The sequence below is a fragment of the Camelus dromedarius genome, chromosome 13, assembly GCF_036321535.1.
Source record: "Camelus dromedarius isolate mCamDro1 chromosome 13, mCamDro1.pat, whole genome shotgun sequence".
Taxonomy (NCBI): Eukaryota; Metazoa; Chordata; class Mammalia; order Artiodactyla; family Camelidae; genus Camelus; species Camelus dromedarius.
The window spans coordinates 12,279,536-12,294,351 of NC_087448.1; the positions used below are offsets into that span (position 1 = coordinate 12,279,536).

At 40.9% G+C, this 14,816-nt stretch overlaps 1 protein-coding gene and 1 pseudogene across 1 annotated transcript in view; one reads left to right on the top strand and one right to left on the bottom strand.

Moving 5' to 3' along the window:
• DNAJC3 (DnaJ heat shock protein family (Hsp40) member C3) overlaps nucleotides 1-11,686 on the bottom strand; it is a 56,087-nt gene extending 44,401 nt beyond the window's left edge. Inside the window, exon 1 of the mRNA XM_031466221.2 lies at nucleotides 11,484-11,686. Coding sequence (XP_031322081.1) covers nucleotides 11,484-11,565 — 82 coding nt within the window. The 5' untranslated portion in view covers nucleotides 11,566-11,686. The remainder of the gene's footprint in view (nucleotides 1-11,483) is intronic.
• Nucleotides 2,802-3,480, top strand: LOC105089232 (ferritin heavy chain-like; annotated as a pseudogene).
• Nucleotides 11,687-14,816: the final 3,130 nt, after the last annotated feature.

Here is a 14,816-nt window from a genome sequence, read left to right on the forward strand (position 1 = left end):
CTGCAGTTCTCTGAGTGATCCAAACTCTGACACAAGGGAAAGGAAGGGGCCCTGGAGATTTCCCAGCCTTCAGACAGGCCAGGCCATCAGCCTTTTCCCACAATCAGAATTCAAAGACTGGCAATGAGCAATTTTGAAAAACAAAGATGATCATAAAATCAATTTATAAGAAAGTAATACCATACAGAAGAATTAAGGAAACAAAATTAATGGAGCCAATTTTTTAAAATTCTAAAAATGAATATAATTGGCACTCTCACAGATCCACAAGGATGCAACTTACACTAAAAAGCAGACCAAGCGTCTATGCACTGACTGCTCAGCAGTGGGGATGCAGTGGAGAAAAGGACAAAACCACTTCTGAATGCCAGGGTAAACTGCCAGAGGACAGGAAGAACACACCTCGTATAGCACTAAATACAGTCAAATCAGCCCTCCCTGCGGAGATACTGTTTGAGTTAAAATATGAATGGGAGGGGGTGGCAGGGAGCAGTACTGAATGACAAGAAGCCTCCAGCATGCCAAATATGACCAGGCAAAGAGACCAAAACAAGTGCAAAGGACTTGGACAGGACTTCAACTTCAAGGGATCAAAAGGAGGCTCCCAGCATGTTAGGAATGATAGAGGATGCAGACAAGATACATCACAGTGGGCCTTGCAGGCTATGGTAAGAAGTTTAGGTTTCATTTTAAAAGCAAAGTGAAATCATTAGATAGCTTTTTAGAAAGGAACTATCTGATTTACATTTCAAAAAGATCACTTTGGCTGTGGTTTGGAAAACAGATTAGAGGCAGGCAAGAAGGGAAAGAACTGTATCTCACAGCCATATGGAATTTTAAAAAACATATTTTGCAAAAAAAAAAAAAAAAGTGAAAGAACCGTGGTGGTGTGAACCAAGGACAGCAAGGCACATTACAGTAAATATATTCAGGTTTCATTTATGCTTCAAAAAGAAGACATAGTATGTATTTCTGTATTGTTTAGTTTTTTCTAGTAAGGACGAATTCATGTGCTAATACAATAAAAACTTAAAAGTAAACTGAGGAATGTGTTTTGTTAAAGATGTTACTGAGTAATCACTTGCAGCTGAAAACTCTTCAAGAATATTTGTAAACACTACAGACACATCATATTTTATAATTCAGCAGCCAGTTAAGTGAGGAAAGAAAAGCAAAATAACCCTGTCTCTAATATTTTTGTTAAACTATAGTTCAAAGCTATATCAATATAATCAGATACAACAGGAAGTATACATGATATAGACTCTAAAATTTAAAACAGTCCTTATCTTTTATAAACACTAAAATATTTATGAATGAAATGATGGCATGTAAAGTGTTTCAAAATAATCCACAGGTATAGATGAAATAAGATTGCTCATGGGTTGGCAACTGTTAAAGATGGGAGATGGGTACGTGGGGGGTTCATTACACCAGTCCTCGCCTTTGTAAATGTGTGAAATTTTCTGTAAGATTTTTTTCTTTATTTTTATTTGCATCTTTTTTATTGAAGTATAGTCAGTTTACAATGTTGTGTCAGTTTGTGGTGTACAGCATGTTTCAGTCATACATATACATATATATACATATATTCACTTTCATATGTCACTTATACATGGAATCTGAAAAAAAGACACAAATGAACTTATTTACAAACAGAAACAGACTCACAGACATAGAGAACAAACGTATGGTTACCAGGGGTAGAGGGGGTGGGAAGGGATAAATTGGGAGCTCAAGATTTGCAAATACCAACTACTATCTATAAAACTGATAAACAAGTTTATACTATATAGCCCGGGGAACTATGTTCAGTATCTTACGGTAACCTATAATGAAAAAGAATATGAAAACGAATATGATGAGGTTTTATTTTAAATCTTTAAGGGACAGGGGTGAGGAAATTAAAACAACGATAATTCATTTTGATTTTATTAGAGATAAGTTCTAATATAAACTCTACCCCCATAAACATTTACAGTTCTTAGTGTAAAATATAAAAGACTGCATCACTCATGCAGAAGCAGGTACAGAAACCACGTTAAAATGATGCTAGAGAATAAACTAGGGATCAAATAAGAATGGTGAAAATGCTGTGTGCTGGCTGTTGAACCATCAGCCTCTACAGCTGGTACAGTGAATCACAAGGCAAGTCAATGGGTATCTATGTGTTTCCTATTCTCAACATATGAGGGATCGGGGGCAGAGAGGTAGTCTTTAAAACAACATGAAGATTTCAGACATCTCCCTTTTTTTTTTCTCAAAGGGAAGATCAGATCAATGTACTGAATTAAGGATTCCAGACTGCTTGAGGAGGTAAGAAATTTGGGTATGAGATAAACCATAAGTCACCGTACTTCCCTTATCCAGTCATAAAAATGTTTAACAGGACAGTTGTAACAGAAGACAATTAAGAACCTACAATATGCCAGATACTTTTAGTATATTTGTTTCACTTAATTTTCATGAAACAAACCTAGAAAGTTAACATCTTTTATACTTTTATAACTGAGGAAACTGAGGCTCAAAGAAGTTACCCAATCTGCCTAAAGACTCACAGTAACTGTCAGAATGAGACCCAATTCTAAAGCCCATCTTTCTTTGCAGCACAGCTCATGAACCTTTTCCCCATATAAAACAGGCTAAGCTTTCCACAGTCCCCAAGCCTTGCACACTTCACTCACCCAACCCATCATTTAATGTAACATTTTAGCCCCAATCACTTCCCACCTCACAGGCTGAACCTGACTCTAGTGGAAGCCAAAAATGCATTTGCAAAATTCTTTGAACGGTTTGTCCAGATGCCTCAGGCCAGACATTCTTCACCCAAAGTCATGGCAGTTTCCTGCTTGGACAGTGGCGAACCAGCACTCCAACACGTGCTCACAGCACCCTGGATGGCCCCTCCTCAGCCGCCTGCCACGATGATCGGGTCCCCCTTGCAGGTGTGCCAGAACAACCACCAGGACTCAGAGGCCACCATCAACTGCCAGATCCACCTGGAGCTCTACACCACCTACATCTCCCTGCCCACGTCTTCCTGCTTTGACTCTGATGGTGTGGCTTTGAAGAACATCGTCAAATATTTCCTTCAGCAGTCTCATGAGGAGAGGGAATATGATGAGAAACTGGTGAAGCTACAGAACCAACAAGGTGGCTGAATCCCAAATTCTTCAGGATATCAAGAAACTAAACCATGACAACCCAGACAGCAAGCCGACTGAATGCAACAGAATATGCATTACACTTGGAAGAAAAGAATGAATCAGTCCCTACTGGAACTGCACAAACTGGCCACTGACAAAAATGATACCTGCTTGTGTGACTTCACAGAGACATTACCTGAATGAGCAGATAAAATCCATCAAAGAATTGGGTGACCACAACACCAACTTGCACAAGACGGGGGCCCACAAATCCGGCATGGCAGAGTATGTCTTTTACAAGCACACCCTGGGAGACAGTGACAATGAGAGCTAAGTGACAGCCACAGGGTCACTTTCCTGTCACCAAGGCAGTGCATGCATGTTGGAGTTACCTTCACCTTTTCTATAAGCTGTACCAAAACATCCACCTACATTCTTTCATTTGTATATTCCTTAAACTAAAATTTTGGCATCCCTCCAAAAAGTTATGTATACTGTCACTCCAAAGGTTGAATTCCATTTCAAACTATGTTTCTCTTGCCTTCTAGGATTAAAAGAGGCATCCAGCATTTCTATGTCCCTTTTAAATAAAATTCAGATCTTTATTATGTTACAATTTTATCCAACAGAATTTCCATTTAATAAGTAAATACCACTTCCTCGACAAAAATTTCTGTGGCACACCCAAATAATCCGGGGAGAATTCATTAATATTCCTCCAGTGCACCTCGGTGACTTCTCCATAAGAGAACTTGCCACAGTATAAGTGATGGTTGTATAGGTCCCTTTCTCCTCATAACAGTGGTGTGTCTCCTAACTGGGATCTTCTCTCACCTTCCTCCAAATCTAGCCCCAACGTTGCTGCCAGAGCAACCCTTCCAAAATGCACTCCTAATAAAAATTCTGCAGTATTTTCACATCGCTGGCTAGATTCAATCAAGTTCTTTCAGATCTAAAGGGAAATAAGACCGTTCATGACCAGGTCCCTTGAAGTGGTCCAGCCTCATCACCCTCACTCCTCCCCCTTACTGTACACTCCTGTAACACAACGAGCTGGTTGTACTTCCTTAAACACACTAGTTCTCACGCGGCATCCCTGGGGACTTGCTATTCCATGAAAAGGCCTTCCCCACTTGCCCACCTGGAACACTTCTACTCCTTCATCAGGATTCTGCCCTCAAATGCTGGTTCCTTTGTGAAATCCTCCCTAACTGCTTCAGTGAGAAAGTAGACAACGCTCCTTCTCTGCTCCTCCTACACTGAGCATCCCCTGACTCACAAGTACATGACCTCACTTAACTATACCACAGTCTCAGTAAGTTGACCTTCACTATTTGCCTGCCTCTCACAACCCCCAAAGTCCCAAACCTGATTAAAAGCAAGTTTGAGAGAATGAACCGTCTTTTCTTCTTTATGTCACCTAGTTCAGTAACAGGCACGAAGTGGGCACTCGATATTTACTGAAGGAATATAACCAAATTCCTTCTTAAATGTATTATAATTCATCAGAATAACAGAATCCAAGATATGTAATAACAATTATAAAATCAAATTGATACTACCAAAGACTCATAAAGACACTAATTTTTTTAAAAAATTATAAATATGGCTGTTTTTGCAGTATCTCAATTGTGTACTTAGAGCCATGGATAATTTTTTCCTTTGCCACATCCTGGGAGACAGTGACAAGGAGAGCTTCCTCCTATTTTCTGAGAGATCAGGCAACCAAACATCATGCCATCTCCTGAGCAAAGTTAAACAACAGATTTCTTTCTCCATAGATAAGTATCAGCCAAAGGTTAGCAAAATATACAGGAAGGGCCGGAGAAAAAGTGGAATAGCTAAGTCTTTCACTGAAGTACTATTAGAATCTGTCAATATTCTAGAGAGAAAAAAATAAACAATTTTAAGAAACATGAAGTTGAGGGGTTAGAAATACGATGTGCTGAGAGTCACAATCAAGAGGGAAAGAACCAGACTGAAAAAGGCAAGACTTGGTGGTCAGAGATGCTAAGGCCAGTGGCAGAGCAGAAGCAAGCCCGGGGGTGGCTGTTCAGGCTGCAACACTTGGAATATGAGGGAGGAGGAAAACGTTAAGGTCATTCCAAAAAGGAACACAAGGCCGAAAAATAAAAAAGTACTGTCTGTAAAAGGTCCTACTTAAATCCAAGATCAAAGCAAGATGGGGCAGAGTCTGAAAGAAGTCTCACGGCAAAAACACAGAAAACAGCAGAATCTAGCCACAGAAAGACAGAGCAAGAAGTTCATTATCTCAGCAATTCCACAGTCAAGTGAGGACCAATGACAGAACAGTTTAAATAAAAATACCCTCAACAGGAAACCCTAGACATTATAAGCATCTCTTTCCAATCACCCTAACCTAAAAAGTGTTTTTTACTATATACAGCCAAACTGAAAGGAAAAAAAGGCTGAGTAGTTATGTAGCAAGTACATGTGAACAGTGACTGCTCCAAAATCTTCCTGGGTAAAACAGGAAAATAAAATCTACTGTAACCAGGTTTGCTCAATTTGAATGGACATTAGTCTTTGCTTCAATTAACTATAAAGGTATAAATGTTGTGATAAGAGTCCTTGCTCAAGGAATTTCAACTTGGAAAATAAGTTTAGAAGGGTCCATACCAGACAAAAGCAAACAAACAAACAAATCCACCAGTTAAAACAGCCAACCTCACTCATCCATTTTGAAAATATTTATTGCACACCTACTTCATGTCAACATGTTTCAGGTACAGAGACAAGAGCTCTTTCCATAAAGTTTATATTCTAGAGGAACAGACAGACAAGAAATACAAAGGAGGTAATTCAAGACAGTGTTACGTTTTATGAAGAAAATACAAAAAAGTAAAAGGAGAGTATTAACTGATCTAGAGAGTGCTTTTTTACATAGTGTGTCATGGCTGCAATATGACTGCACATTTGAAGATCACAGAGAATAGCTTTCCAGAGTGTAGGAACAACAAGAATAAAGACGCTTAGTCAGAAATGAGTTTAGCACTTGGAAGTAAAGCGGTAAGAACCTAGTGATGGAGGAGAAGATAAAGATGAAAAGAGATGAAAGTAAATAGGAGTCAAATAAGTAAGGCTTTGCAGTATTAGCGGAGGACTGTGTTGAAAAGAGAACAGAAGATGAGGATATACAGACTACCAACAACTCTTTAAAGTTCTGCTGTCAAGAGAAACAATGATACTGTTCAGTAGCTGAAGGGACACATAACATCAAAGAACAGTTTAAGATGGAAACACCACAGCATGTTAGAGTCCTGATGTCAATGACCCAGCAGAGGAGCAAGTGAAGACGCGGGAGAAAACATAAATGTAAAAGCAGTATTTTCAGGTGCGAGGAAATAGAATCCAGGGCGTAAATACAGGAATTGGATTTTGCCAGGAATAGAGATGCTTTATCCATTAACATAAGAAAAGTAGCAGAGAAGGTACAGATGCAGGCAGGCCAGTAAATTTAGTGGTAGAAAGAAGAGGAAACTTCCCTGTGATGGCTTTCATTTTCTCAAAAATGACAAGGTCAAAAACAATGAGGCAAAGGAATAGAGGAAAGGAGGTTTTAAACTGGAGAGTTAAGGAAAGAGGAAAAGGTTTGAGATACTGATTCAAGAATAGACATACCAGGAAATTGTAAGAATGTAAGAATGTATCGCATGTGCATTTGAAATCGAGATTATATGCTTAAAATGAGACCAGTCAGCAAGGTTATTTTCACTCTTCTCCATATTCAGCTCTGAGGTTGGACAAACAAGTTGGCTTTAATCAGTTCAAATTTTGCTAAGTATAACAAAAGAATACAGGGGTGAGAAAATTAAAGGGTGTTTTCAGTGAAGTGACTACAAGACGGATCACTAAATCTGAGAAAGGAGGAAAGAGGACATGTATACATCACAAAGCATGTTTTCTATCCCCACGTGGTCTATAAACTCAAAGACAAAAAACCATGAGTCCCACACTACATACCCTTACCAAAGAGCAGTACAGTGAAGCCTCTACTGACCAATTACATGAGTCTTCTACACATTCTGGAACTCCAAATAGCACAAACTCATCAGATTTTTCACATTTATTTTTTTTTTAAGCAGTGTTCTAAAGATCTTGAAAGAAAAATCAACTTATGGTTTAAATGATATTTTTGTTCTTAAGAGCAGGTGATTGGGTTCCCATGATATTTCCAGATAAACAAAGATTAATAGCTGGACAATAATCAAAGAAACACTATGGCAATAGAAATTAAGCTTAACCACAATTAAATTAGCTTCAGATGGGAAAGTAAAGCCTAATTACTACAGGGCATCCCATCTCAGAACAACTCCCCCTGTCCCACAGAATCAAAACTACTGCATTTCCGGGCACTCACTCAGCTAACTAGTCAAGGAACTGAGACTTGGACACTACTGCTAACTATAGCCTATATCATTAAATGAATTTAAAATAATTCTAGAAGCTATCTGACCATCCACTAGAATACTTAGTTTACAAGAGTCCCCCTTATCCTCCAGGAACACATTCCAAGGTCCCAGGTGGATACCTAAACTATGGATAGTTCTGAACCCTTATATACACTGTTTTTTCCTATACATACACATCTACGGTAAAGTTTGATTTATAAATTAGACAGAGTGAGAGACTGACAACAACAATAATAAAATAGAACAATTACAACAAGGTACTGTAATAAAAGATGTCAACGTAGTCTCTCTTCTCAAAATATCTTACTGTACAAATGTGATGCTTTTTCCATCTTAACCTAAGCACTTTTCACACACTGTGGCCACAACTTTTGCAGTCTGGGGTGTGACAGACAAACCAGCACAAATTTCTTTTTCCTTTTTCACAATTTCACAGATTGAAGATTCATTCTTATCATAGGTCTTAGCAACCACAACATACAATTTTTTTCTCTCCTTATTAAGTCAACAACTCACTTTTTCACTTAAAAGAAGCACTTTATGGCTTCTCTTTGGTATATCCAAATTTCCAAATTGTCAGCATCACTAGGCTTGCACTTTGGGGCCGTTATTAAGTAAAATAAGGATTACTTGAACACAAGCCCTGCGATACCGCTGATAATCCAGATGGCTACTAAGTGACTAAATGGGCGGGATACATGGGACAAAAGGATGATTCATGACCAGAGTGAGACAGCGCAAGACTTTATCATGCTATGCAGAAAGGTTCGCAATTTGAAACTTATAAATTGTTTATTTCTGGAATTTCCTACTTAATATTTTTGGACCACGGTTGATCACAGGTAACTGAAGTCGAGAAAAGTGAAACCACAGATAAGGGGGGAACTACTCTACATAAATTAGTCATTTGTTTTCACGACTTTATTTACTCTTTCCATATTTAAATAACATCAAGAAAGTCATACAGAACACGAAACATATTTTTAGTAAGTTAGGTTCACATAAAAAGTATCACCATCTTTTGCACTCGGGAGATTTCCAACTATTCTTTTCCCAATGTCCAAAATATATGGTTTAATCAGATCAGTTCAGTGAAATAAAGAAAAATTGGGTCCAGAAAGAATGTTAAAGGAAAAAAAGAGATAAAAGGTTTGGTTCCCAGGTTGTGTTCCTACTTAAGTCACCAAATAGAACAAACCATTAGCAGAGAATTAAAATAGCTTCCTTATCTGTAACATGAGAATACTAAAGTAGACACTACTAAAGTTTTCTTTCTGCTCCAAAACTTCTATTCCTAAAGCAGTGCTTTGGACTTCCCTCTTTCAAAGGCCTTTTTGAAAAGGAAGGCTATAAGATTTAACCTTTCAATTCATGAACCTATTACATAGTTTCCTTCCCTGAATTACAATTAATAGAAAAGCCTAGAGGAAAAAAAAAAAAAAGATGAATATTTTTAAATCAGAAAAAACTAGGCCAGCTAAGCTAATTATTGGTGACTCTCTCCTTTGTATGCAGCTCTTTGCTTCACATCCACTCTTCTCACACCCATTCTCCTTTATTTCTTCTCTCTCCAAGCCTCAGGCCTAGTAGTGCAGTCCTGAATGCCTCCCAGAGGACTCTGAGGTTAGAGAACCCAGACACAGAATTTATTTGGGAAAACAGTAGCTGATGCTAAGGAAAGTCAGAGGTTCTGCCTCACCTTTATATCCCTATCACCAAACACAGTGGAGTACATTAACAGATACCTAATTTAACTCCTCTGTACGATTTATTACACCAGTGATTCTCACCAGTGATTTTTTTTAGAAATGCAAAATTTCAAGTCCCACCTAGACCTACTGAAACAAAAAGTTTGGGAGTGAGGCACAGCACGCTGTTTAAAAAGCCCTCCACGTGAGGTTCTGACGCACACTCAAGCTTGAGAACCACTGTATTAAACACGTCAGGAAATTACCTTCCTATTCATTACTGCTAGTGACAAACAAAATATGCTGATTTTTCTCAGCTGCCACCACTTACAAATGTTTGGGCCCACCTGATGCTGTCAACTACTTAACTTCTGTCTCCAGCCTGCACACAAGATGAACTTTAGAGTCAAATAACTTATGGCTCTGAAAGTCAACAGCTATGACCTTATCCAAGTTAATGAAACTCTTGGAGCCTTAGTTCCTTCGTCTATAAAGTAGAAATAACAGCACATACCTCCATGAATAAGAGACAGCCTACAAACAGGCCCCTAACAGAGCACCCAGTACACAGCAGACCTTCAATAAATTTAAGATCTTTTTCTTTTCTTCCCTACCCCCTGTATCCAAGTCCCTGCTACTTTACACAGACAACACCCTAAAGAAGACAGCTCTCTGGTACTCCTCTGAGAAGTGTCACCAATGCCTCCTATACAGAAAAGCTCTCTGGGAAGCTGGGTAGTTTTTGGAAAATACCACAGGGAGAGAAACTAAGTGTGAGAGTCCTACAGAATCATACACAGAACAGCAATTCTAGAAAGGCAGTCCACAAACAAATCATACAAAAGTGTGTACTTTTGTAACTTAAAAAATAATTGACGTTAAACACAATATAGGCAACTTTCTCTTAAGTGGCCAAATTTAAGGTACCTAGATATTAATGCTACACTTCACGGAGTAGGAAGTCTTAACACTGGAAAATGCAGGAGAACTGGTATACATGACCCATATTACAGTGGTCCAGGCATTCAAATTCCAATTCCAAAGATTTTCTGGGGCAGCCGCAAATTCTTCGTCCCGATGTTGTCATGCTACATATTCTGATTTTTGGTTCAAAAAATATATATGGTCCCCATCCAAAAAAACTGCCATGAATGAGACCTAAAAACTGGAGAGTATTACTTTTTCCTAAGTTGATAATTTTGAGGGTATTTTATCAGAAAAAAATTCCTGACTTCAGCCCCTCACTCCCTCTAATAGTAGGTCCAGTATTAAAAAGTTTAATTTAACCCGCCTGACTAATAGCTCTGTTCGGCGGGATGAAAATAGATCAGTGCAGGTGATATGTCATTAAACTCGAATTATTTCGCACGGTAACCAAGCTAGGAGCATCAGTTCAACGTGCACTCGCACCTTTAATTCTTACTCCTCCCGCTGACAACTAAGACGGGACAGCCCTCTATTCTTGCTGTAGAGGAGCCAACATTCCAAACTGTAGGACTGACGTGAAACTTAAGCGTTGGTATCTTTTTAAGGGGAACTTTTTTCAGAGAACTCGGAAAAGGAAGGTTGAATGATACCAGGCTGGTTATTGTAAAACCACAAACTTAATGCCTTGCCCGCCGGGAGCTTGAATTCCGGCACCCGCTCCTTAACGCACCGACCTAACAACTTCCTCACACAGCGCAGAGTATGGTGGTGTGATAGTTACTCACTTAACAGTCAACACTGCCCCTCTAACTTCACTCAGCCGGACACTCTCCCCTTCACCCTCCGGAACGCGAAAGTGAAGGAAGCCTCCCCTCTGGCCACCTTTACCGCCTCCTCCCAGCACCGCTGACCGACAGAGTCCCCAGGCGCCAAGCGAGGGTCCCGAGCGAGGCCGGAACCCGACAGCTGCGCAGGACGCGTCCCAGGACGCTCCAGAAGTCGCTGCCCGGTGCCCCGCTTCGCCCCAGCTCTTCGGCTCCGCTCGTCACTCCAAACACGCCGTCCCGGCCCCGCGGCCCGCCGCTCCCCGCTCCTCTTCCCCAGACAAACCCGGAACCGGGCGCCGGACCCCTCCCAGGAGCGAGCTCAGGCCCAGGCCGGGCCGCCCAGTCCCGGGCTCGCGCCCCAGCGCCCGGGCCGCCCCGAGACTCGCCCAGACGCAGACTGGGGAGCGCCGGGAGGCCTGGCCGGGAAGCCCGCTCCTCCCGCCAGGGCAGGACACGACTCACCTTCGTACTGCAGGTCCACCAGGACCAGCAGGAAGGGGAACACCGAGCCCAGCCGGCTGGTCACAGAGCCGGGGGCCACCATGTCCGAGGGTGCGGGCGGTGAGGAGGAGCAAAGGTGCGGGGCCCAGCAGCCCCCGCCGGCGTCTAGGCTGCAGCTGCGCCCGCCCGCCGTCGGCTCTCGCTCAGGCCCAAGGCGGCTGGCGCCCAGCGGAGGAAGGCAGCGGTGGGCGGGACCCAGGCGACGCTACGCCCCGAGAGACGCTGCTGCCCAATCGCCTTCTTCCTGGACGCTCTCCTACTGGGCGCGCCGGGGTCGTGGTTGGCGCTGATAGGCTACGGAGGGCGCCGCCCCGCCCCGTCTCTGATAGGATAACGTGGAAGCACGAGACGAGGCTGCGTCCGCCGATGGTGGAGCTGTCAGGAGCTCCAAACCGCCGCGGCCGGCCGGAGGGAGGCAGCCGGGGAGGCTGTGTGGCAGCCCCGAGTCCGCATGCGCAGGCCGCAGAAGCCTTTTTGGGTCGGTCCCCTCGCGCTAGATTAGTGAGGAGAAGGATGTCAGCAATTCGAGGTTTTCTGGTGTGCTGTTTGGGGAGGAAGATGAAGTCGCCACGTCCAGAATGAGAAGCCCAACTTGATCCTGGGAATCCGAGGGGATGGACTGGGGAACATGATGAGTCCCAGAGCCTGCTGCCTCCCGCTGGAGCGTCTCGGGGACCAGTACAGACCGAACTGAAGAGTGCTCGAGAAACGGGCAGGAGAAGCTGGGGCTCAGTAAAGTGGGGTGAGCTGATGGAGGCGAGAGCATTTCAGGGACAGTCAGGTACATTAGGGACCTAAGGCAGGTAAGTGAGAATGGCACGGAAGCTTGGGACCCATCCCCCAACTGCCCAGTGGACCAGCGTGTCCAGAAAAGAGCAATTCTGGAAGATTCTATGCAGAAGAAACCAAAGAAGCACAGCAGCTAAGAGAGCAAAGGGCTCTAGAGTGTGCAGCCAACATCAACGATAATGGAAAAAAGACCTGTTAGGACGGATCTTGTATCTTGCGCCCAGAGGAAATTCAAGAGAGATATGAACTTGAACAAGATAAAGTTCACATTACTAAGTTTGGCACACTATACACCAGTGATGTTTTACATGGGATAAAACAGTAATGCCTTTGTGTGAAGCATTGTCAAGTGCAGACATTACCAGTGAACATGCATTTGTTACCTTGGTGCTACTGCACACTTTAGAACTCATGAATGATAAATAGGAAATCACGAATTCACTACCCTAACATGCACTAAGGATGGTAGAAAGCTTTCTAAGCTTCTACCCCAAAGGGAACTAATGTAAAGAAAATGGTTTGGAGAAAGGGAAAAAAAACGTCAGTCCCTTCGTAGTTGTGGTGAAAAGCAGTACTGTATGTGAATAGCGGAGGACGCACATCCAAGAAATGTTAATTCCACACCATGGCTATTATGTAACTTACCTTTATCTGTAAAGTGGGTATGATACTAGTCAAAGTTTGTTTTGAGGTTTCATAAAGTGGGTAAAAATTCTTGTAAATTATAGTGTTATACAAATATTACTCATCCTTCTAACAAGAGTAGAATCATGAGACTCCTCTTTGGGATTTCTTTAGGATTTTTTTTTTTTTTTTGGTTTATCATTTTCCTTTTTGACCATCACAAGGTGGTGTTAGTGAAAAAATAGCAGATGATTTCAGTGTCCACAAGTAGTTAGTGAAGACATTACCCAGATAAGATACCATGGCCAAGGCAGCCAACAAAATGCTGAAGATAATGGGGAAAGATTTTTGTAAACAAATAATGCTAAATGATGAACTATCACTAGAATGCTGCTTGTGATTCTAGTCTTAAGGAAGAAGCAGTGCTAAAGAAGTTATGAATGGAAATTAAAAATTATTAATGAGGTGATAGACCTTGTGCTATAATAAAAATAAACACGGGTCTTCAATGTTGAAGTGATTTTAGAAACTCATTGATCAAATTGTATAACCATGAATCCTGAAGTCTTAAAACGAAGATTTACAAAGTATCCCTTGAAAGAGGTAATTTTCCAACAAAGAAGGAAACATTATTTTAGACAGTAAATGTATAGTGCTAAAATTATCTTTATATGTATAAAAACGCTTAGGATGTTTTCTCCAGTGTTCATCTCAGCATAGTTGTCACCTGAGCTCTTCTGCCAATAAAACCAAAGTAATTCAGTGATAGTCGGGAAAGTTATAAATATTGTTTGTGCTTATCAGCATTTATTTATGCAGTCCTTTTTTAAACGTAAGCATAAACACCACTATAATCGATAGCACTTATTCATTATAATAGTAAAAGACTTAAAATAATGGTAGGATGTTTAAATGGTGGTATATCCAAAACTAGAAATATAATTTCTACTTTATATAAGTATATTGATCTATGTTTATTGACCAGGAAAAATAATGTTGGTAGAGAGTAGTGGACACATCTAGAACACATTTTGGAGGCAAAGGAGACAAAATTTGGTGATGGATTAGCTATGGGGAGAAATTAATATTCAAAAGCAAGCATGATATAACATCTTTCTGCACCAAATCAAAAACAAAATAGGCAGCATTATAATTCACATAATGAATGCTGCAGTGTACGTCCTTCTGCATTTATCTTTATGAATTTGTGCTTTCACACAAAGTCCAATGCAGCCCCTATACAGCTTCCAACAAGTAGGGAATAAAGTCTCCAAGCTGTTGTCGCTCTGCTATAACATAGCAAGTCTTGTGGTTGCCCAGGAATGGAAATAAAAATAGAGCTTGAATCCAGAAGTGACATTTACATTTCCATTAGCTATAGCTAGTGACATAACTTCCCATAACTTCAAAGGAATGGGGAAGTTTGTTGGGACACCCAGATAATTAATGAGCCCTAATATATCTGTTACAGTGAGCAAAAGTGTAACAAGTTCACCAGTTAGAATATTATGAACAAAAGTTAACATTGCCAATGCTGTTATATTGACCCCATGTATCCCTGATTTGATGTCATGAGAAGGGCACTTAACCTCTGTGATATTCTTTCCATTCTATAACCCAGTGTAAATATGAAAAAATTCACATAAACCAAAACTGAGGACCATTTTCTCAAATACCTGATGAATACTCCTCAAAACTGTCAAGATCATGAAAAACAAGGAAAGGCTAAGAAACTATTAACAGACCAGAGGAAACTAAAGAGACATGATGACTGAAATGTGCTGTCTTAAACCAGATCCAGAAATTACTACTTAATTGCAATACCAAAGTAGAGCCAAAATATTTCTGATAGCTATGTAGGCTCTGAAGAGACCACCTGGC